This window comes from Papaver somniferum, chromosome 10, assembly GCF_003573695.1.
Source record: "Papaver somniferum cultivar HN1 chromosome 10, ASM357369v1, whole genome shotgun sequence".
Classification (NCBI taxonomy): domain Eukaryota; kingdom Viridiplantae; phylum Streptophyta; class Magnoliopsida; order Ranunculales; family Papaveraceae; genus Papaver; species Papaver somniferum.
Window position 1 is genome coordinate 160,152,163 of NC_039367.1, and position 25,993 is coordinate 160,178,155.

General features: G+C 36.3%; 1 protein-coding gene and 1 non-coding gene across 2 annotated transcripts; one reads left to right on the forward strand and one right to left on the reverse strand.

The window, feature by feature from the left end:
- Nucleotides 1–14,706: 14,706 nt before the first annotated feature.
- LOC113318377 (cellulose synthase-like protein G3) lies at nucleotides 14,707–20,568 on the reverse strand. Its single transcript, XM_026566537.1, has 6 exons — nucleotides 19,723–20,568; nucleotides 16,888–17,037; nucleotides 16,505–16,630; nucleotides 15,975–16,415; nucleotides 15,509–15,856; nucleotides 14,707–15,391 (listed from the first exon to the last, which is right to left on the reverse strand). Exons 1-6 carry the CDS (start codon nucleotides 20,332–20,334, stop codon nucleotides 14,837–14,839), a joined length of 2,232 nt encoding a protein of 743 aa, XP_026422322.1. The 5' UTR covers nucleotides 20,335–20,568; the 3' UTR covers nucleotides 14,707–14,836.
- TRNAL-CAA lies at nucleotides 17,783–17,866 on the forward strand. The gene has a single exon. It is a non-coding gene; the product is annotated as a tRNA-Leu (tRNA).
- Nucleotides 20,569–25,993: the final 5,425 nt, after the last annotated feature.

Below are 25,993 nucleotides of genomic sequence, written 5' to 3' on the forward strand. Positions count from 1 at the left end.
AAACTTTAAAATTAGAGTGGCTGCATCACCAAAGTGACTGCCTACGTACCCGAGTGGGATCAAGCCAATGTAGTTCACTATCAGTTGGGAAATAAGCATCTTCGTCGAAATCAATATATAAATGATAGGTATCTTTTGGATTTGAACTTTCACTTAGTGTAAGAAATTCAAAGCCTTATCGGGGTTCAGTGGTGAAACCAGTCTTGAACCAAGTACCCCATGTGATAAAACCGGAATCTCCACACATACTGATTTCTTAGAGTAGTGTGTTCTGTAGCCCGCGCAATAATGGCCCTGTGCTTATCCTGAATTCATGAGTCACATAGAGAGCGGTCTTTTTCTCTGAGGAAACGGCCTGATTTCCATACTCATATAGGTAAGTCTCTAAGGTGTTTCTACGATACACCTGTAAATAATTGTAGACTCATTAAGGATTTGCATCCATCCTTTGTTTCTTGCAGAACCATCACACTAATTTGAAATGGGAAGTTTATTATTAGTGCACCATGACCACTTCCATAACTTGTTGGTACCACATTGAACCTTGTTTATCTTTTTCAAAACATAGGTTGGGTTTCTGCTACAGGTGATGAACTTTCCTTCACAGACCTTAGTCTCATTTCCTTACATTTTATTGAAAACATCGCATTTGGTATACTCTTTGTGAAAGGGTCTGCCAAGTTCTTTTTTGATTAATAAAGCTAACCGAAACTACTCCTCTCTTTAGTAGTTGTCTCACAATCTGATGTCTAAGACTTGCATGTCTTGACTTCCCATTATATGTCTTGTTAGAGACATTGTAAATCGTAGCCTGATTATCACAATTAATCAAGACTGTTGGAGTTGGATTCTTCCAAAATGGGATCTCCTCAAGTAAGTTTCTAAGCCATTCTTCCTACTTACATGCATCCGTAAGTGCTATCAATTCTGACAACATTGTTGAATCAGAAATACAGTTTTGCATCATGGAACTCCAAGACACAGCAACACCTACTAATGTAAATATTTATCCACTAGTCAACTTGGATTTGGATTCTACATTATTCCAATTAGCATCATTGTATCGTTATAATACAGCGGGATGGCCAATGCACACCATAATCAATGGTTCCCTTCAAGTAAGACAACACTCTTGAAACTGCTTTCCAGTGTTCGATTCCTGGGTTACTTGAGAAACGACATAGCGCTCCCACGACTTGGGCTATGTCCGGTCTTGTGAAATGCATAGCATACATAAGGCTTCCAATAACACTGGAATACTCAATTTGCATATGAGCACGTCCAATATTCTTAATTAACTTTACATTAGGATCCATAGGAGTGACGGCTGGGATGTCATCAAAATGACCATACTTCTTGAGAAATTTCTCAATATAATGAGATTGGGTTAAGACCAACACATTCCCTTTTCTTAGGATTTTAATTCCTAAGATCACGTCAGCCTCTCCTAAGTCCTTCATTTCAAAGTTAGAACTAAGAAACCTCTTTGTTTCTTCAATACGAGATATGTCAGATCCAAAAATAAGCATATCATCAACATACAAGCAGATAATTACACATCCAGAACTATCATGCTTACCATAGATACATTTATCAGCATCATTCACAATAAAACAATATGACAAAGCGACTTTATCAAACTTCTCATGTCATTGCATGTGAGCTTGCTTCAAGCCATAAAGAGATTTAACCAACTTGCAAACCTTCCTTTCTTGGCCTGCCAATATGAAACCTTCAGGTTGTTCCATATATATCTCTTCTTCTAAATCACCATTTAGAAAGGCAGTTTTGACATCCATTTGATGAATAATTAACTTGTGAATAGAAGCAAGTGCAATCAAACAACGAATAAATGAGATGCGAGCAACAGGAGCATATGTATCAAAGTAATCAATTCCATGTTTTTTCTTATAACCCTTAGCATCGAATCTGGCTTTAAACTTATCAATGGTACCATCGGTATTCATGTTTCTTTTGAATATCCATTTACATCCAATAGGCTTTACGCCTGGAGGTAAATCACAATATATCCAAGTACCATTGGTCAAAAGTGAATTCTTTTCATCATTGATAGACTCCTTTCAGAAACTAGCATATCTAGAACTGATAGCCTCAGCATAGGTTTTAGGATCATCATCAACATGCATAACATATTTAGTAACACTAAGAATTTCATTCTTACTACCTTCTACAAGATATTGTACCCATTCTAGACCAAAGTTTGTTGCTTTTCTTGCTCTCTTACTTCTTCTAGGTTCGACATCTTCTATAATTTCAGAAGTATCTTCAATGTTTCGAGTAGGAGAAGTATGTTCATCATTGTCATTAGTCTCTACAGATTCTAGACTAGGTAACAATGGGTTTTCTATGTGTTGCATTTGGGAACTATTCCTATCCAAGTTCTCAAAAAATTCCAAATCTACAGATTCTCTAATCTCAAAAGTGTCAAGGATTAAAAATCTGTAAGTAATATTGTTAAGTGAATAACCCACAAAAGCACATTTATACGCTCTATTTCCTAACTTAGGTCTTTTAGGATCAGGCTTCCTAACATATGCTAAACAACCCCATACTTTAAGTCTTCTCAAATTTGGTTTCCTATTAAACCATAATTCATAAGGAGAAACATTCTTCTTTTTCAAAGGAATTCTATTCAAAATATAACATGCAGATAACATTGCTTCACCCCACAAAGAATTAGACAAATTAGAACTAATAAGCATAGCATTAACCATCTCTACCAAAGTTCTATTTTTCCTTTCAGCAAGACCATTTTGTTGAGGTGTATAAGGTGCAGTAAATTGATGAATTAAACCATGCTCTTGACAAAAGAATTTAAATTCATTAGGAAAATACTCACCACCATGATCAGAACGTAAAATCTTAATTTTTTGTCCTAATTGTGTCTCTACTTCTGCTTTGTATATTTTAAACATGTCAAAATCATCATCCTTATATTTCATCAAGTAAGTATAAGCATACCTAGTATAATCATCAATGAAAGTGACATAGTATTTGTTTCCACCACGAGTCATGTGAGACTTAAGATCACCAACATCACTATGCACTAATTCAAGCAAGGTAGAGTTTCTAATTACAGATTTAAAGGATATTCTATGTATCTTTGCTTGCACACAGATTTCACATTTAGAAACATTATCAAAGTTGCAATTAGAAATTAATCCAAATCTTTTAATGTTTCTAAGAGAACCATAATTCACATGTCCTAATCTACCATGCCATAAATCAACAGAGTCAACAGTATAAGCAGAACCATTATTTATTAAATTAAGCTTAATCATCCCATTATAAGCATATCCTTGTCCAACAAACACACTATTTTTGGAAAATACAAACTTACTAGACTCATAAGTCGTCTTGAATCCGGCCTTCATAACAAGGTCTCCAGAAACAAGGTTTTTCACAATGTCAGGGACATGTAATACATTAGTAAGAGTAACAGTCTTTCCCGAAGTAAACGAGAGTTCAACAGTGCCTTTGCCAATCACTTTGCTGTGTAAGTTGTTTGCTGAGACAACTTCGTTTCCTTCACCAGTAACTGGTTCATATGTCTTGTAAAGATGTCTATCTTTACAGATGTGGACAGTTGAACCATTGTCGTACCACCATCTACTCTCATTATTAGAAACAGCATTGGCGGCTTGCACTACAATAACAAGTTTGTCTTCGACCATATTTGCCTCATTTTTATGTCCTTGTTGTTTCTTTTTGAGACGACAGTCACGAACAAAATGGTCGGGTTTCTTACAGAAGTAGCAATCGCCCTTCCTCTTCTTGTTGGGATTATGCTTCTTAAACTGAGTATCATTCTTAGGTTTCAAAGTGTCTACAATATTAATCTTAGAAACATTTTCAGTTTGGTGACTATCCTTAATTTCTCGTTCAGGAGAGTCTTCTTCAATACGAAGATGACGTTGTAAACCTTCTAAATCATATTCAGTTTCGGCATGCATAAGTTTCTTCTTATAACTATTCCAAGATGGCGGAAGACGAGCAATAATGACTCCAACAATAAAGGCAGGCAGAAGTTCAAATCCAGCATCCTTAAGATGATTAAAAATGACTAAAAATTCACTGACCTAGGAAAATACTGTCAACCATTTTGAAGTCCGTGAAGTTGGAAATCAGGAATTTCTTGTTGCTTGCTTCAGAAATCTTGTATTTGTTCTCAAGCTTAGTTTATAATTCCTTTGCAGTCGTAATACTTCGATGGGCATTATAGGCGCTAGTCCACAGGGCATTCAAAATATGACCACGACACATAAAATCATCTTCCTTACGCTTCTTCCTTTTGGCCTTCAGTTCATCAGTGTCCTTATCTGATGGTGCAGGTATTTCATCCAAACCGTCTTCAAGTATGTACCACAACTAGATGGTGATCAGGAAAAACTTCACAGTCTCTTGCCAACGAGTAAAATTATCACCATCAAAAAATTCCAATCGAGTTAGAGTTTGGTTCATCACTTGCAGAGATTGAGCAGTAACATTCGAATTCGAAGATTCACCCTCCGTTATTGAAAACTAATTGCTGAAAACTGTTGGAAAATCAGGGTAACAGATGATGAAAACCAGAGGACGAAAAGAATGTTGTATCACTGGAGCTTCAAGGCCTTGCGATTCTTTCCAGCAATTATTTCGACCCTTCCCAATAAATTGGCGAGTACAATCGGTCAGCGAAATATTGCTGTCAGGACACAATGAAGCCCTAACAACGTTGTTGGATTCAAAGGTTGTACTCCCTTGACCCAACCAAGAACACACTGTATTTGTTTCTGAAGATGCTTAGAGAGAAAGAGTTTTTTTTTTTTTTTTGATCATTGTAATGGGAAGAATCCATCGCTATTTATAGAGGGTTTCATGCCTTTTGGAGATGTCGTTTCATCTTCAAAAGACGCTATCAAAGGTCGTCATCCATTAATGGGAAGAGACGCGACTGTAGAAAATTTTGGAAACCGAATTAGGTTTTGAATTTCATGAACACAGCGGACCCCCCCTCGTAGCGACAAACAATATTGAAAATATCCAACAAAAATTTCTAAGGTGATCTCCAACGGTAGAATGTCAAAAGTCTCCATCAAAACTCTCGTATAACAAAGATGGGTTTACTGATTGAGAAAAAAAAGAAAAACAGAAATTAGGGTTTGAAGAAACGGCGTTGGAATCATGCAGCGATGGACTTGGGATTTTTATATGGATGGATTTACTGATTGACAAAATAAAGAAGAACAGAAATTAGGGTTTGAGGAAAGGGGTGTTGGAATCATGCAGCGATGGACTTGGGATTTTTCTATGGATAGAGGCGTAGAGCCGTGTTCTTTAAGTCAGTGTTTGGAGGTCCAAGGCTGCATATATATTGATAAAAAAAACACCAGAGATAAAAAGAACACTAGAGTATTGACCAAGCAGCTTTGATAGAGGTGACCTAAAGAAAGTTCTTAAAAACACAACAACACTAACTTGGCGAGTAACAGCTAGTCAAGACAGACTCAAGGCGCTTTCGGTAGGGTGAAATAACCACAAACCACCCTTGTTCCGACAACTTTTGGATTGTTTTCCAACAAATTCAAAAATATATACACTACTGCACCGAAGGCCAACCCTGATCCAAAAGCATATGAAGCCCTGGTTTGCTTTTCCTTTTGTTTCTCTTTTGTCTCTTTTTGGGTTATGACCGTATCAATCTTCTTTGGTTTATCTTTGTCATCCGCAATTGTAGGTTTGAACCAGAAATTTTTTTGACCGTGAGCATACGCATTTTTTGGTATATGCCATGCGCAAAGGAGAGGAAATGAAGGGGAAACACGTAATCAATTGGTTTAATTAAACCAAATTCACAATCCGTAACTAAAACAGATGGAATCTCATTTTCTCTATAAAGTCGTTTGGCACACTCTAGAGCCCATATGTAGTTTTCTTCTTTTCTCGACTCATAAAGGCCACCACAACGGTTAATGTTGATAAGGGAGATTTTTCTTTTGTGAAAGAAAAATTAGTCTTAAATTGGAAAACTAAGGGAGATTTATTCGCGACTATTCATGGAGAAAATGTTTTTATTTTTAAGTTTGTTCAAGAAGAAGATAGGACAAGAGTCTTGGAGTCTGGTTCCATCCATATTGCTAATCTAAGCTCCCACATACAATGCGAAGAAGTTTTGAATTCTTGTTTTATTAACTAAATATTAGAAATGTTTACAAGAATGATTCAAGTATTACAACAATTCTACTTGAAACCTAATCTCACTTTCTCTCTCTTCTTATTTCTTTTCCAAGACTTGTCCTAGAATCCTCCCAGATACAATGACTCTCTCCTTTATATAGGATTTTACATAGTCAATGACAGCTAAGAATCCTATTATTTTCGGGATCATATACAATCGCTCATCTTCGCATAACATACTTCTTCGCATGATTCTTCACACTTTATTGGTGACTTTGCTGACATCATCTGGTGCGTCATCTCAACTTTGATGTGTGCGACCCCCTTCGCTTAGGTTGTATTCTTTACTTCACGTAGTTATTAACGTGTGCGATATTTAACTCCTCCATTTTCCTCTTCTCATGTTGCTTATTCCTCAGAGTAAGCGATATGAGAAATTCTCCTCTTGTAATTCGCACATGCTTATGTTTTTTCATTTTACTTTGCTGACAACTTTCCCTATCTTAAGCTCTCCTCATGTACGCATGTCCTTTTTACCACTCATCTTACGACACGTCCTTTTTGACCATACGTTTTTATCCGTTCATTTCTTCGCATTAATGAGAATAAATCTTGAAAAACGGGTCGCTCTTTCCTATATATTCTCTTCTACCTTTCTCCTTTTATTTCTTTTCATTCTTCTTCACCTTCTCTGCAATTTTATACGCTTCATTCCCATTCTTCAATGGCTCCTGCTGGTAAAAAGATGGAAATCGAATTTAACATAGTGAAAACTAACTTCAATCATATGGGTTATGAACTCTCTCTTCCACCTTCATGTAATTTCACATCCAAACTTAATCTTGATCTAATCAAATCTGAGCAATGGAATAACCGTAAAATCATCATTTCGTTAGGTCAACTTCAATTTCTACCAATTCCCTTATATAATCCTGAGATTCCTCTTTTCTATAGAATTCTTGCTGATGAAAGATTCGCACGAGGAATATTTCAGTTGAGTGGCAATGCTATCAGGATACCATTAAAGTATGCTCGTCGCGTAGCTGGTCTTGGAAATTCTTATCCTGATGAAGTGCGAAAAGAGGATCATCTTGATAAAATTATAGATCATGTTGAGTATACTCTTGATAATTTCTTTAAGAATTATTACATCGTTATTATGAAAAGTAACGTGACTAAGTGGGTTGTTCGCATAAGGATAGTAGATGGTATCGTTGAAGATGAAAAAATTATACGAGACGTTGATTGGAATTCAAACTCTAATCGTGCCGCTCGCAGATACAATGATTCTAGTTGGCTTAATTTCCCTGTCATCTTGGAAGGGTCCTTTGTATCTGGTAGAGCTGCAGATGATTCTGACAATCCTCTGCCCGAAGATTTTCCTCTTTACCAACCTTGGGAATTTAAATTATTCGAAAATGAGGAAAACAAAGTAGCGGTATGTGATCCTCTTAATTCAATTTGTAAATTCTCGTAACTTTCCTTCTTATATCTTTCTCTTTCGCAGGATGCCAAAAAGGTCAGTACTTCCCGCAAAATATCATTTTCGCAGAATAAGGAAGTAAGAAACACACTTTCTATTTTTAACAATATTGTTGCCTCTGTTTCTTATCTTGATTATTCGCGTAGGTGGATCCTTTGAACGAAAAAGCTTTAGGCAAAACCAAGAGCACTCCTAAGAAACGCGCGTCAAAATCTGAATCCAAGAAAACCTCGTTAAAAGATGATGTCTCTAGAAAGCGTGCGAGGTATGATTCTTCTTCAAGTTCAGAATCTTCAGATAGAGATACTTTTGTTTCTGAGGAAGAGGTATCGATTGATTCGTATCGAAACAAGTTGTCTGATCTTTTTTTGGAGATGCTCTTGCTACTCTTGGGGATGATGAAACAGATCGCGCCTCCAAGATGGTCTCAAGGATCTGTACTGCCTCTGATTGGGGGGATCAATCTCTTCATGGAGCTGCCTCTGCGATAAACTCAGATTTTCAATTTGCAATGAATGGCTTGGTAATATACTGCAACATTAGCCTTTTTATCTTTTCCTTATTATTTCTTCTTTTGCTTATGATGCTTCTTTTATATTTCACAGAGTGCTCGCATATCTTATGCGATTTCTTTAGACAATGAAAGAAAGCTTCGCAAGTTGCAAGATGAGAATACCACAATGAAACATGAGAAATCTTTTTGTTCGGATGCGAATGCGAATCTTACAGGCGAGAATAAGAAACTTAGAAATGAGAATTTAACTCAATTGATTCTCCGAACTCGAGAAAGAAATAAGGAACTCGTTGGTAAGCAACTTATATTCTCGTACTCCTTTTCTTTTATGCGATCGTTCGCACTTCTTACTTAATTATCTTCGCAGACCTGTATGACCTTTCAGATGAAGCGGCTAATCTTCTCGATGCTGAAATTCTTTTAGAGCATCTCAACTCCTCTTTAAATAATTATCCTACTCGAGGATTTGAAAACCTCAGCTTAGAAGAGTTAAGATTAAAATATACTAATCTTAGAGAACACCATAAAAGTGCATTATCCACTGCCAATAATTTTAACCGACGTTTTTATGAGGAGATAGAAGCAATTCAAGTATTGGATGCGAAGAAGAACAAACTTATTATTGAAAAAGATGACATCACTCTTAGGGGTGCGAAAACACTAGAACAATTTCAAAAATCCCTTATTGAGGTTAAGATAGAACGTGATTCAGCTTGTCGTGAGAGGGAAATTCTTATTGAGGAAAGAAATTTAATTCGATCTCAACTCCTTATAGAAAGTGAAGTTGAGTTTAACTGGGCTGCTAGAGTTCTGAACGATGCTAAAAATAATTTAGGTGTAAATGTTAGCCTTCACACTGAAAATTCTACACTGGTCGCAGACATTATTTCCAATTATGAAGGTCACTTCATGTTCTTTGATCTTCATTCATATTTTTTAAGAATAATTGTCTGTTGTCTTAACTCTTTTGTTGATGCTTCGCAGAGAAAGAGAAGGAATACCAAAAGAGAGTTTCAGACATAAAAACTCGCTTGGCTTCCAAGGAAGAAGAATTATCTACTCGTAACTCAAAGTGTTAGCAATTGAAGCAAAATTGGTTTAACTTAGTCCAGAACAATAGTAACGATGATAATCGCTCTCGTGAGTCTGTTGTTTAAAGAGTTTGTCTAGAGAATGGTATTTCATTGTCGAAATACAATTTTCCAGCGATTCCTGAAAATGTACCCATTCCTGACATCCAAGTTACTGATGGAGAAGAAAATTCTGAAGAAGAAATTAGTGATTCTGAGACTGAGCGAAATGAGGGAGATGAAAATTGATTGCTTCTTCTTGTTGTGATAATTCTTGTAAATTCTTGTAAATTCAGTTTTCATCTTTTTAATATGATTCTTCTTTTCTTCGCTTCATATTTATGACTTCTTCATATGCATATAAGACTATCAAAATGGGGCAAACAACACTTTTTTTACACTCTCATTCTTACCTCTTGTTATTTGGCATATCTTGATAGACCAAATATGATAGGTATCCTTTATCATGAACTTCTCTTGGTGAATAATTTCTTTTCTTGTAGATCTTATTTTTGCCTTCCTATGTAAAGGTCTTATGTTGCCTCTGTTTATGTGCGACGAAATCGCAGGAAGTCTTTGTATTTTAGTACATAGACCCATTGATCTCGTCTTATCTTTTTCGCTTGTATTATTTCCTCTTCAGGTTTGTCGCATAAATATCACAAGTCTTAATACTCCCATGAGTAAAAGCCTTATGATATTTACGTCTTTTGACACGATTCAGCTCCCTAATGGAGGGTGTCGTCCTTATCTTCCCCTCTGATTGCCCCTTCAAGGAAGCTTACCTCTATCGGGTTAAGATTATGGCTCTTCTCATCCGGTTTCTCAACAACCATTTGATTTCACAATCTCACATACACTACCTATAGGGTTTATGGCAGCAAGATTGCACCCTAAGTGGGGTATCTACGGAACGAGTGCATCATAGTCAGGACTTGTCAAGAGTGGAAAGGTACGTTCCAGACGTCCCGGGCACTCTTGACTCAACCGTGTACCTCGGCGCCCTGATCGAGTTTCTGCACTCCTTGGGAGAGCCTTTCTCACCTTAGGCTCTCAATCTAAGATTTTTATCTTAGACTGAAATTTTAAGGTATCTCTCCCGGATGGGCATTATCGTTTAATTCTCACCCCAAATCTCCACAACTCAAGTTCCGGGGTCGGTGTAGCCTTCCCTTGAGTCATGCCTTCTAGGTCTTTCTGATTATGACGTGCGATAGGTCTTACTATATTGCCTCTTGCATATGAGTGAACTAGGGTGCACGCCACATTCAGATTCCTAGCCAATCTGATAATAAATATCATTTTCTGTAGCCTTTTATAAAGGTCTTATTATAAAGATTTCTCTTTTTGTTTCTTATTATGGATTTACCATATGAAACTAAAGTTTCTCATTCCAATCTTTTAACTCGTACATAAATGCTTTTATTGAATTTTCTTAAGTTCACATATGTTTTTCAGAATATTCATTCGCATAGCCATTCAATCGTTATTGTGTGAAAGTCATTGTGCCCTCCACCTTTTGATATTTTCCCTTTATGCTTTTTCTTTCCATAGAAATTGTGTTGCTAATCTTGATTAAAATTTTATTTGCATAAGAATCTATTCCAGCACCTCACATCATTGTTTCCCCAACTTTGTACACCGCATCAAACATCAACCATTAATCTGTCTCCTCTTCGACTATCTGCTGCATATTTTTCGCTTGAATTCTCTTGCTTCGCATTTGTCAACATCAATTTCTTGCCAATTTTTACTTTCAATTGTATCTCCTCTTATAATACCAACACCCTGAGGTAGAGGAAACTCGATGCATTGATGAAATGTTGATGCAACAACTAATATTCCATGCATCCATGGTCTTCCAATGAGAGCATTATAGGGGGACTCGACATCCACTACACAGAATGTGATCTGTTGGTAAATTTTGTAAAAGAATTCGCATAGTCACTTCTCTCTTTGGTTTATTTGCAGAACCATTAAATCCATAGATTTTGTATGTTGAAGGGACTAACTCATCATCTCTTCCACCCATGGTTTTATATGTATGATAAAACAGAATATCTACAAAACTTCCAGTATCTATAAGTATTATATTTATCACCCAGGTGTTTCTCTCATTTTCTTCCTCATCTTCTTCCGATGGCTTCAGATTAATTCCCAATGGCACCACCAATGGACATTCATTTGATTCTCCTCCTCCTGGTGTTTCATCTGCGCTGAACGAGATTTTCTGCTTTTGTCATTCTTTCAAGGGTGATATTTTTGCCAGCTTAAGAATTTCCCTTCCTTCAGCATCTCTCGCATATACTCGACTTAAGACATTATCATGAAAATCTTCTATGCTTCTGAACGAGTGTATGATCGAGTTACAATATAAATTCTTTGCCTTCGCACCCACTTCAATAAAAAAAGTACTCTTTTCCTTCTCCTTTGCATATGTATTTCCTTGAGGTGGAGGTGGTGGTGGTGGTAAATTCCTTGGCTATTTTAGTAAGAAATGGTCCAACTTTCCTTGCTCAATCATTCGAAATATAATCTTCCTCACATTTCTACAGTTGTTTGTTGTGTGACCATGAAATATATGATAAACACAAAATTATTTACTCCTCCTTCCTGGTGGTGGCTCTTCGCCTACAGCAGCTTCCCATACTTTATCCACTATAGTGTTCAACTTCGGAAAATTTATCTGTTCCCACACTATTCTTCCAGCTTTCTTGTTATAATGTGTTTGTTGTCCTGCAGAACTTCCTAGTTGAACTGTATCAGCACCTCCATAATTTTGAAGTTCTTGTCTCTGTACTCTTTATTAAACTCTACTTGATCTGCACTGCCCATAGCCACTAACTTTTGTTCCATGTCTGCATTATTCCTTCCTTGAGTTCCCTGCGATGTACTCGCAACAACATTTGTCAACCTCGGAAGTAGACTTGTATTTCCACCTTTCAAATCAGATATTGCAACTGGGTAAGATTCCATATCTCTTTGCTTTTCCTCAAGAGCTCTGTATTCTTCTTGAAATTCGCGCAGCTCCGACATTGTTATTGTATCCTTTATTCTGAAGATTCGGGTATATAATAAATCTGCTGCAAAGAGAGCATTAATGAATGCAATAATAAGATGTTGCTCATCCACCCGTCTTCCCATTTCACTACACATTGTTCTCCAACGAGTCCTTAGATGACGCAAACTCCGATTTGTTCTTCTGCGAAGTCTGAATGCAGTCTCAATCCCTGGTCTTGATAGATTATTACTTATGTATTGCCCCAAAAAGACATTTTGTAGATGATGAAATAAACCAATGGATTCTACAGGTAGGCCTTCAAACCATTTCAAAGCTTCTCCTGCTAGACTTGCAGCAAAATATTTGCACATGACTGCATCATAATTTTTCCACTGCAATAAACATCTAGAATAAACTTTTACATGTTGTATTGCACATGCGCTTCCATCAAATATACTTGTAAATTTCGGTAAATTGCATTTAGATGGTATCAATGCTATTTGAATTTCTTTTGTAAATGGATTTTTTCCAGCTTCCTCCACTGCTTCCTCTAGTTTTCTTCTTCCATCATTTCTCTTTGTAGTCATCATTTCTCTTAATTCTGCCATCTCCTTAAGAAATTCTTCGCTTAATGATTGATCCAAATCTTCTCGCATGGGTCTTTTTAATCTTGGTTGTCTCAATCTATTCTCATGTTTGTTTTGGCGTATTGCCTCTTATATCTCCCGTTGTTCAGTTTTCTCTCTTCTTCGCCTACGCCTTTCAGTATTTGCTTCAATTTGAACTATATCATGTCTTTCCTCATTGCCTGTGCGATCATATCGATGTCTTTATATTTCTCTTTCTTGTGGTGTAAGATGACCTTGATCTATATCATCTATGCAATGACGCTCGCGTCCCCTTACTCGATTATCAATATGACGCAATCCGCTTTGTAATTCTGTTTCTTCTAATTCTTCCCTTCTTCTCTGTCTATCTCTCGCACGTGCAATCTCTCGTTCGCGCTCATATTCGTTTCTCAACATTTCTCTACCATGTAATATCATTTGTCCTTTCCTTGGATCCTCTTCTTCCCTTTACAATTAGTATTTGCACGACGAAGAAGTTCGCGTGGTTGTTCATATCGATTAGTTGCTGAGTCAATTACATGTCTCCTTTCCCTTTGATCTTCCAAATTTTCATCTTATTGCGATTTTTCTTCAACGACTTCCATATGTTGCCTTCGCCTATCATTTCTTCGAGTAGATTGGCTCTGTCGGGAAGAACTCCTACCGAATCTTGACCTTGAACGTGTAGCACTCCTTGCCCTTTGTTCTTGTAATCTAAGATTCTCTTCTCGTAAATCATCATTTTGACGGATTAAATTCGCACGCTGTTCTTCTTCCCCCTTTCTTTCAATTAGTAATCTTTGTCTAATCTCCGCAATCGTCATATTTCCTTCACTCGCTGTAACTGGTTCTTCATTCCCAATTCTCTGTCCTTCCTCTGTGGAATTCGTCATCGCAGTATGGACACTCACTCTATCATAATCTATATCATTATTCTGTCCTTGTTCTCGTTGTGATCCAACTGGAATTTATGTTCTTTGATGTTCTTCCATTCTTTCCTCATGTTGCTTAAGATTTGTAATTCGTCTTCGTTCAGCAAGTCTGTGACTTCTTCTAGTTGTCATTCCTTGTTCAACAACAGACTCGATCTTTACCATTTCTAAATTTTTAGATCTCACTTTCTTCCTTAAAATCTATGATATACTATCAGGAATTATCATCCAGAGTTGTTTTCTAGCGCCAAAAATGTAGTTGTAAGAAATCTTACAACTACACTTCACTATAACTGATTCATTCCCTAGGTGATCATTTTGAATTCTCGTTTTATTAACTAATGATTAGAAATGTTTACAAGAATGATTCAATTATTACAACAATTCTACTTGAAACCTAAGCTCACTTTCTCTCTCTTCCTATTTCTTTTCCAAGGCCTGTCCTATAATCCTCCCAGAGAAAATGGCTCTCTCCTTTATATAGGATTTTACATAGTCGATGACAACTAAGAATCCCATTATTTTCGGGATCACTATGCGACATATTCGCTCATATACAATCTCTCATCTTTGCATAACATACTTCTTCACATGATTCTTCACACTTTATTCGTGACTTTACTGACGTCATCTGGTGCGTCATCTCAACTTTGTTGTGTGCGACCCCCTTCTCTTAGGTTGTATTCTTTACTTCGCGTAGTTATTAACGTGTGCGATATTTAACTCCTACAAGCACCTGATGGGGCTACAGAAGAGTAAGAAAGGAGCATCTTCATTGAATTAGGTTTGAAGAGTGAGTTTAGCAAAGATTGCTTGTTTGTTGTTCTTTTTGCTCTTTTCTTGTATGAGCTTGGCCCTTGTAGGTTCTTGTCTGCTCTCTTATGAGCTTTTTTTTTTCAAGCATGACATTGACAGCAAAATCCCACGAGAAACTATTACTTTTCAAAGAAAAGTCAGAAATAAGATCTAAGTAAAACATCAAGTACTGATAGTTCTTGTGCAAGAATCCGTGTAATATTCAACAGACCTCAAAACTACCACCAACCCCTGGTCATATTTTAGACGTAAGACAATAAGAAAATGAGTACAAAGAAAACGCCAGAACACTAGATAAAATTGTATTCTTTAAAGGAATTTTTCCTTTGTCATTTCTCAATACTATAGCTTCATATACTGGCCAACAATTGACCACCCCGAAACCTGATAAAAACAGCTGAATGCAAATTTCCTCCAATTTGTTGTGTCCCAAAATCAATCTTGTGACACCCACAGAAAAGGCGATGAAGTTGATGATAGCTGCTGTTGTTAATGAAACAAACAAAGGTGACGCAACTCCAAACTCGAAAATTCCTTGTTCATAGTGTTTGTTTTGTTCATCATCTATTACTTTACTAGTTATATCGAAACCAAATGTAGATATACCGAATGACTTCAGGAAGAAATCAATGGTTCCAAAGAAGTAAGATGAGATTCCTCGGATCAACCACATTCTTTGATCGTTCCACCAACGGTGAAATGTTCCTCCCATTAATATAAAATCTAGGCAGTCTTGGATGTAAGATCCAAGGAAAACGAATACATACAAGAAGAACCAAGGTTCAGATACCTGCAAGAAGCCCAACATAATATTTTTATCTAAGCATCCAACCTTAGTAAAAACACATGTATCGCATATATCATCCTACGTAACGGAACAACCTAAAACATCATGAAGTGTACGTACCTTGGGGAATGGCGAAACTCCATTGAGGAGAGTAAGTTGGGGTATGAAAGCATAAATGGTAACCGGAATAGACCAAATACCCCAAAAGGCGAAATGGGAATAAGCTAAGCCCATCAAAATACCTCTAGATTTTGTTCCAAATATGATGGGGCTGTGTTTGGAGAAAGCCACTTCAAGTAAGCCTACACACCATCTTTTGTTTTGGCTCAACACATCATCAAGGTTGATAGGAATGTCCCCCCAAAATGCTGCCCGATCTGGATGGTAAAATACAGAGTCCCATCCTTCACAATTCAATTGATAACCTGTGAAATAGTCTTCCACTAGTGACCCATATCTGAAACCCATCTGCACAACAACGACACAAATACTGAATATTAAAACATTGCCTGAAATCAAATTGTTCATTTGAAAATATCATACAATGAATGAAGTTCACTTGATGAGTGCACAGACCCTGCCATACCTTATAACCCCATCTGGTACCATTTTCATATTCACAGCTAGCTACACTTTGAGCCATTTCCAGAACTGCTTCTGATTGAATGGACTTATCAACAACATGGTTAGGGTTTAGTTCTGGTTTTTCAGCGGATACGTATGACGAAGGCCCACCAAAGAAAGCTCGTCGGCGAAAAAAAGTCCCTGTACCTACGTAATTGGTTCCCGCTAAACCATCCATACCAATTGGATTAATTTGAAACAAACGTTTGTTTTCACCTCCATAGATGTCGTTCTTATTAATCCCATGAAAGCGTTGAGGGAATTGAACATAACCGTATTTTGACATCTTCGAATCCAACATAAAGCATAACATTTGAAGGGGAGTAGTAGGATCATTTGAATACATGTCGCAATCTAACGTCAGGATTAATGGTGCATTTGTCATGGCAGCCGATACTCGAAGCTTTTAGGGGAAGTAAAAGAAAAATGCATTATTACGGGAATCAAACCTTTACTAGTTACAAAGTTAGTTGATTACGTTGATTAGCTTACCAGAACATTTAGAGCACCAGCTTTAAAGTGGTGGTGTGAGGCTTTACTTTTCTGTCTCGAAACATAAACTAGGTTTGGCATCTCGACACCTGTGATGTCCTTGTCTTTACCAGTCTCTAATAGAACCTGAGTCAACAACCGTCAAAAAAAATTATTGAGTTGTGTTATACAACAGACTGAAATCTTAATATGTTCGATGACATACTAGTTGTATCAAATCTTATATTACGGCGTATTTTGATATAGCAGACAGGACACACTTCACACCTATATACTTATATGTATCATAGTGTCAAATGCACTTCTACTCATGTGTACCATGCATAATTTTTCGCAGCCAACAACTCATTAAATAGATCAAAAAAGTATGATTAAATCGGTACCTGGACTACAGTAGGATGACCTTGACGTGTAAATCCGTGTGCCCACCAATTGAAAGCTTCACGCTGCTTATCAGTTTTGATGTGCTCATCACCAACACACCCTCTGTCAACAACGCTTTCTACTTTCATTTTCATAGTTTCGTACATCATCTGCAACAAATAAAAAGAGAAACAGAACAACCAAAAGATCGATAAATTGGGAGTAGTTTAAATTGTTCAAGTGATGATAACCTAATAAATTTTGTCAGTCATTAAAAAAAAAAGATGGTCAATCCATATTTGTTATTAACTTCATGACATGACTAGAAGATGTCTGGTTTTGGTTCTATGCAAACTTAGGAATGACAATGAGGAAACCCTTTTACACCCGGTCATTAACTGCACAACTTTACTAAAAATGCGTGGAGGGCTTTTGTAGCTTCTTGTCCCGTTCGTTTGTTGTGGGTCTCAGCTTTTTTACAATCAATTTTATTTTCTTTTTCGTCCAAAAAAAAAAATAGAGAGGTCCAGATTTTCATGAATGGTTTTGTCTAGTAAAAACAAACTACAAAGTTCCGGAAAATTGCTGAGACAGGTGGGGGGCCGACAGAAGAAAGACATCTAATCACTCTTTCCAATAGTTGGTTAGCAAGGTGAATAATATTAAGTCAAACTTTAGTTCCAACAACTGAACTAATTCAGCTTTTTCTTGCTGAACTTTCATCAAAATATCTTTCACATTCACATTTTGCAACTGAACTAATAGCAAACTACAAACGATATAACGTGGGTTGAGACAGGTGCAATTGTAAATTGGTATATCTCGGGTATAATCCTTTGGGGACTGCTGTGTAGAATCGGTGACTCGGAGATGGTATTTGTAAGGTAGTTCATTTTTTGAATCTTGTCCACCGATGTCAGGATGGCCGAGTGGTCTAAGGCGCCAGACTCAAGTTCTGGTCTTCGAAAGAGGGCGTGGGTTCAAATCCCACTTCTGACATTTTTAACTGCATTTTTAGTTTTTCATATTCTCTCCATCCTAAGCTTTGCATCCTTTCTCTTCCAAGCCATTTGCCATCATATATAATTGTTGGTTAGAGAAAGCCAAACTAAGCCTTCAACAGTTGCAAGGTATACGTCAGGCAAAGATGAACTTCTTATAAGCGTTCCTTTTTCTTTTATTCATTTTTATGGACAAACAATGTGACTATTACATAATGTTTAAATTTTAATCTTGGGATATATATGCAGCATAACTGCATCTTTTAACAAAGTCTATTAGGACTTAGCTTACTTGGTAGCTGTATCCATCTTGAAGGGACGTAACTGGATCTTTTAACCATTGGAACAAAGGGCCGGTATCATCTATCAAGTCATTGGTTTAACTGCAATTTTATATGTATATATTGCTATATCATATGCACACCAAAAACGAATCAACGACTTCATTTGCTATATCATCATATCAATTAATTAAGGATACCTAATCAGATAAAAAGTTCTAATACTTAAATCATTAAACTACAAAAAAGTTGAGTGTGGATGCCAATACATTTCTTCGCAGGTGAAATCACTATTTGACGATATGAATGAACTTCCAAGTTTATCACGAAGGCTTTAAAAATTCAAGAATAACAAAAATATCGTTGATTTATCGAATGAAAGTTGGAAACGTAGAATATGACACATTATTTATTTACTGGAAAGGGATAGATTTGATCTGTCAACTAATTTCTTGAAATTCTATAAAGAAAAATAAAAGATTTGCTCAATAAATGAAACATCAGTAAGAAATAAAATGGTTCCTTGAAAACGATCATTATAAATAGATAACTAATTGCTTATGGTTTAAATAGTATTAGGCACTCATCTCAAGCTCATTGGTGGACTAAAGTATGTGAATCGATCGAGCACTACGATGAGAGAGTTGTCTTGTTAGAGCATGTGCCAAATTTTCAACTGCGTAGTATTTTATAAGTTTATGATCTGAACCTGTAACAAGTTAAAAGCAATTGCAATTTGACAATACTCAATAATCATACTCAATAATAAAGTCGGCGAGATGTTATACAAATACGCAGTCGTTTCACTCAAAAATACGTTCTAGACCATAAAAATAAAAATTTGTCCGTACTTTAATAACTTTTGTGATGTTCGTTCTTTTGTCTTTCTACATAATGAAGATAAGAAGTCATCATCTGTGACCAAAACTAAAAATTTTGGAAGTTGGTGCGCAAGAAAAACGAACACTATTTATGACCGTCAAAACAAACAAACAGTAGATTATCCTGACAATTTGGATCGTTGTGCGTAATACTAAATAGTGCTGCTGCAGTGACCAAAGACTTCGCTTCTTCCTCGGCCTCGGTTGATTTTGGGTGACACAGATCCATGAATCACTTCCGGTGAACTAGCAGAAGGGTGGGTTTTGAGATAAATGAGTCCTGGGATTGTATCACGTGGATCAATTTAGAATTTCCAATACTAAATTTGAGCTTCGTTTTTTCGTGCCCATGCTAGCCAGTAAGAAAGGGGCGAGGAAAGTGCCGGATACCACAATTTTTAATTCTGGTATCCATGTGATCCGGCGAAACAGCGCTATCTTAGCCATTATCATATACTGAAGGGACCAAAATTCCCGTGTATCGAGGTTTTGGCTTTCCATGTGATATGGAGTATGGACCATCTGTGTTTTCTTATTCTATCTATATGCCTGGCTAATAAACCAAAGCTCTTCTAACTATTCAAATCAATTGTACTGTAACTGATGAAGGTCATTTAAGACTTTCAGTGCAGTGCTTCCACAAAAATAAAAAAAGTCGAAAATTAAAACGGAGTGGGTTGATGATGATTTACCTTAAGCTCCTCAGCGTGTGTGGTTGACCTGCAATGACTTGAACTGAAATAGGCAGCAGGACACCTATCTTCAACTCTATACTTCTTACAGAAAGGCAACCAGTGAGTAGCAAACTTAGCAGCTTCCATGAAAGCAAAAAGAGTCAACTCCGATCCTCCGTCGTCTGATACATATACCGATATCTTATCGGATGGATAATCATAAGCCATTACCGATAAAGCCGTGTTAACGACACCCATAGGTGGTTCTTTATACGGATCGGAAGTACATATGAACACATCTAACTTTGGAAAATCACGATCCCTGGTTACTTGAATAAGGTTCTCGGGGTACACAGATCGACGGATGGGACGCCAACGGAAAGACTGTGTGGTCGCCCACATGAACGAGAGTATCACATCGGAGAATAATAAGGTGAAGTGAAGGAAGAAAGTTGTGGTGTTTGTGGAACCTAAGAGACATATGAAATGATGCACAAATAAAGATAAGATTGCTAATGTGAAAATCAGAGCAAAGATTCGGTTCCAGAGTGTGCGTCTAAGGACCTTAAACGTGTGCAGAGGCGCTGATGATGATGAAGATGATAGAAGATAGGAGGTTGTGGTAGTCATCTCGACATGGTTATCTTTTTCTTGGAACTTCGCCGTATGAAATGAAATGAGCTCAGGGAGAAGACGGTTTTGTCACTCGGTACATTATAAAGGTGAGGTAAGCTAGAATTTCTTTATTCATTTAGCAATACAAAGTTTTCGATTTTCACACGAATCTGAAAATTAATTATTGAGTTTTCGAATCTACAGATTCGTGGATTTCACCTCTGATCATATCTCAATCATATCTTATCCTAATTGTTGGTGTGTCTTATCCCTCGCTGCTTGTCTGGTCCACAGCCTTTGGCCGTTCTCCTCTAGAGACTAACCTCAATTGTTGGTCCTGGCATGTCTAATACGTTCCCTTGCCGAAACGGCACATGCTATTTAAAAACCTAGCATTTTTAGCGGAAACTCAAAGAAATTATGGGCCACTTTTGTTATTCCCATCTATTGAAGAGTGTTAAGGGGTATCTTGAAAATAGAAATTGTCTATATTGTCCTTCACCTTTATACTAAATCTAAACCTATATCCTTTAATTTCGTATCCTCCTCCTCTTCTTTTTTCTACTCATCAAACTTTTTTGCATGGTTTTAATTTTAATTGAAACCAAAGACGTCGGTCAAATCAATTTTATGATTGATTGTTTAAAATTAAAACCCAAAATTCATTAACCTTAAAGTTGAAACTTAGAACATCAAAAAAACAAATTCGAGCTAAATATAAAAAACGAATAGATGATACTAGTTGTGATCCAAAATTAGGATTTGATTGTCTGAAATCAAAAATTTGATCGGAAAATTTTCTAAGATTTGCAGTAGCAGGAACATAACGGTAGATAATTAACAATCAATTTATCTACCGATTATGGTTGATGTTCTTGGATTTACAGTAGCAGAAACATAATCGGTAGATAATAATCTATTTTACCTACCGATTATGGTTGATGTTCTTCATTTCTAAAGAACATCAACCATAATCGCTAGGTAAATTATATGTTATTACCGATTGTGTTTCTGCTACTACTTCAAATTTTTTGTACTAAAATTAAACACAATACACATTCGGATGTTAAATTAAAACAATTAACTACAAATTAGGGTAGTACTAAAATTCGAAAACGGAATATATTCGGAGGTTAAAGTAACACCATTAACTACCAATTGTGGTAGTACCAAAGTTCGAAAATTCTAGGGTTTTGGCTAAATCTCATTTTGGGGCCAATATACATTCAGAAGTTAAATTAACTACCGATTACGGAAATACTAAAATTCGAAAACTGAATATATTCGGAGGTTAAAGTAACACCATTTACTACCGATTTTGCTAGTACCAAAGTTCGAAAATATTAGGATTTTGGCAAAATCTCATTTTGGGGCCAATTCACCTTTGGAAGTTAAATTAACATAATTAACTACCGGTTATGGTAGTACTAAAATTCGAAAACTGAATATATTCGGAGGTTAAGATAACACCATTTACTATTGATTATGGTAGTACCAAAGTTCGAAAATTTTAGGATTTCGGCAAAATCTCATTTTGGGGCCAATATACAATCGAAAGTTAAATTAACTACCGATTATGGTAGTACTAAAATTCGAAAACTGAATATATTCGGAGGTTAAAGTAACACCATTTACTACCGATTATGGTAGTACCAAATTTCGAAAATTATAGGATTTTGGAAAAATCTCATTTTGGGGCTGATATATATTCGGAAGTTAAATTAACACAATTTACTACCAATTATGTTAGCACCAAAATTCAGAAATGTAAGAAAAAAAAAACTCAAATAATTCTCGTAACACTAACTACTGAATTCCTACTTAACCTCTGATTATTGAAGGGCAATTTCGCCATTACGAAAAAAAATAAGATGTGAACTCAACTTAGATTTGGGTGACGTTTTTTGTTTTTATTGTTGGTCCCAAATTCCTTTTGAGTGTCCCCTAAAAATGCTAGGTTTAAAAAGGCAGTCTCTAAAACAGCCAACTCGCTATACAACAAAGTGTCATCACCCTAAAGTGTTTGCATTATACATCCCAGAAGAAAAAATTGTTTGTATAATTTTTATTTATTTATATATTTTATATAAGACGGACTATTACAATACAAAGAAATATACGATAGGATACATAGGTAGATACAAAAAATTTCACTAAATGCGTGAAAATTATGTGGATATTATCTTATCTTAGTTTCTTTCATTTGTGAGTAAAGGATATAAATGTAATTTCCACCTCGTTATCATAGTACATAAGAAAAAAGTCCAAAAGAAAGAACTCATGGTAAGGAGGCTACACAGTATCATCTTCTTCTCTTTCATCCTCCGTCACCACTTAGATCTAGAGCTTCTTCCAAAATCTATTAATGGAGTCCTTATAATCATATAGTGAAAAACCATGGATTTAGATCTATTCAAAGATCGAACCATGTAAAAATCATGTATCTCACATGTCTTATATTTTTGTCTTAAATTGTGGTAGCAATATGTTTAGATCGAGGAATTATTTACACAAGATCATATGGGAGTAATTATCGGTTTTCTTGTAGCTACAACATACGCAAAATATAAAGGTACACTAATTAAGCATAGTTACTTACCGTTTATCTCTTGAGTTAATAGGGTAGCTAGTCCTTACTATACGATACATAAGCAAACCTTGTTGCTCAGCCACATATGTCGTCTGTTTGCATTTGACTTTTTTCCTCATTTTTTTCAACAACTTCGTCACTGACCACAACTAATTTCATTTCAAACCAAAAATTAAAAGAGAATATACTTTCATATTTCATAATACTTTTAAAAGAATAAATAAAGACATCACTTACCACTACCATCATTGCGTCCGATACACTATGGATTTTTTTATCAGACGCTTTCTTCCCCGCAACTTTCTTTGATTGTGCTTCCGCAATTTCAGTTTTGACAAGAGCTTGATTTTCTCTAATAATAATGAAGGGATCATAAATTTGATTAAACCAATCCATGTACTCTTCTATAACTTCACTAGGATCTTGACGCAAACTCTTTGACGCCACCCAACTCAACACGTTAACGTTATCTATTACATTCCATTGACGAAGCGACGGCTCGGGTCATATTTGGCTTTCCAAGAACCGGTGATACTCTTTGTGCCTTTACTTCCCTTCGGTAACGATTTGAACTTTTGGTCATCGTCCCACGGTACTGTTTCGATAAATCCAAATTGGCTGAGCACTCGACAACAATTGAAACTTACACACCACTGGATAGAACAGCACTCCGTAGTACATCCCCAAAGGCATATCTTCGTCTTGAACAACTTCATCATCTTCTTCTTCCGTATTATATGGTTCAAATTCAACATTGCGCACGTCCAAATAGTCCAACTTTTCTCTTAAAGAGGTTATCTTTCCGGGTATATCATCTTCTTATGGTCTATATTTGGCTGAAGTTAGAAATAAATCATCCACGACTTCACTCGGTGTGCTTAATTCTAACTTAGGGAAGTGATCATATACCCACACATATGTTAAGCGCATAGAAAAATTAGAAACTATAGCATAAACATTGGAAATACAGAAAAAAGTTCGGCACGAAATTATAGCACACACTATAGCATTATGGGCCGAACCTAACAAGAATGAAGTAATTGTTCTGAAAATGTCGGTTCGGCTCAAAACTGAATTACCAAGATGGGACGAACCTGATATTTTCAAAACAACTACTCATTCTTGTCAGGTTCGGCTCAAAATAAATTATAATTATTATGCGAATTTCTCACCGTGGTCGACTAAGGCTAAGTACGTGATAAAAAAATCAAATGAAATTAAAGAGACTGAAGTGTCATCAAATGTTCCTAGAGGCTGTAGCAATTGAATCGAGAAGGAATGAAATACAAGTGGTTCCCCAAGGTACTCATGAACCATCAGAATATCTTTTAAGAATTCGAGATATTGAGCACTAACTTTGTTACCAGTATGGTCGGGACAAATAATTCGTCCGAGAGTGTACAACAAATACGCAGCAGCGTTCAGGTTTATTTTGGTCGCGTCTATCACCAACCCAACCATAACTTTCTTCACATTGTTATCGAACTTAGCTTTCAAATGTGTCATCCTTAACGACTTCAACATCTTTGGGTTTTTTTGAGCCACGATGCACGCTTTCCACCTCTTTAGCAGCGTAACAAAACTCCAACTCGGTAGTATCGTGATCCCAACCAAAAACTTCTTCGGACAACTTTTCCCACGTTCTCTAAGACCTATAAGCCTTTGAGCTTCATTAGGTATGATCGTCATCTAGCCAGACGGAAAATGAAATGCGTAAGTTTTGGTGCAAAATCTCTCGGTAAAGGCAGAGGCTGTCACTGAATCACAATCCTTTTGTTCATGCTAAATTTCTTTCCATAAACCAGAATTCTGAACTATAGCTTGAACCTAATCAACCTCTTTGGTCGAATCCCAAGCTGCATCCCTTTGGTGTCTCAAATTTCCGACCGCACTCCTATGATCTAGAGTCTTATATATTATTTTTTCCCACGACTCCATGTAACCAATCAAAACCATTCCTTCGTATTTGGGCGTTCCTTAATTTTCTATTCTTTAATTTTCATCCTCTTAGTGTCAAATTTCTAACAAATGTTTTGTTTGTTTTTATGGTTAGTGACATGAACTCGATTTTCAAATGGTGGAATATTCATTTTGTTGTAAATTCTTTCAGTGCAAAATGCAATTGAAGTGAAAATGTCAAAAGGGTTCATCGAAATTCCTTCTAGGTTAAGAGAAAAATTCGAAACTCTATAGCTGACCGAAAATTCGGTTTTTGTTTTTCACTCTACAATTAACATCCATGATTATTACAAAATTTAGTGTCTTAAGATGTTGGGTGCAAAAATCAAATACAAGGAACTATCAAATAAACAAAAATTATTGATACTTAGCTCCTTTGTAATGTAAGTAATCGATTTCACGAAACGGACGAGCTCTCCTGAAAATTTTGCAGGCCTATGAACATCGTTCTTACTCATTGTTACAGAAAAGAGCTATCGTGTTAAGATTGTTGGTACTGCAACAATAAAATACTGAAAGAATGATGTTAAAAATAAATTTTTGAAAAGCTTAAATAAACACTCGAAGGAATCAGCAAACAGAGGACATAGTCACTTGATGATCAAGTTGTCCTTAACACGATAGTTCACCGGTAGGCTTCAAAAATGAGTGATGCCTATACCCTGTGGTGAAGTCGTATCCAGGATAAAACTGCCCGTTGCAAATACTATAAGTACTATAATACTTTCCCACTCTTACGAACTTAACAGCAATGGAACAGAATAAAAAGACACAATTTGGAATGAAGGATTCGAGTTCTTTTATAGGAAAATGGAGAGGGTGAAATAAATGCACATTAATGTGCGAAATTATGTTGCATGATGCAGAGATAAATCGGTTATAAAACAATCAAAAGCGGTAAGAAATAATGTCGTCATTTATGCACAAAAAAATGTTATGAAATATTTTTAGTAAGAAAATAAAATCACCCAGGTCACACGCCCCCCACATTTAAGACAAAATTTATTTTGATTTTAAAATAAATAAGGAAATAATTCAAAACAATTTTTGTCAAAAAGATAAATCTTGGTTGACCTATGTCCACGGGGTAAGAACGAGCCCGAGCCTTAAGCCCAAGTCTTAGTG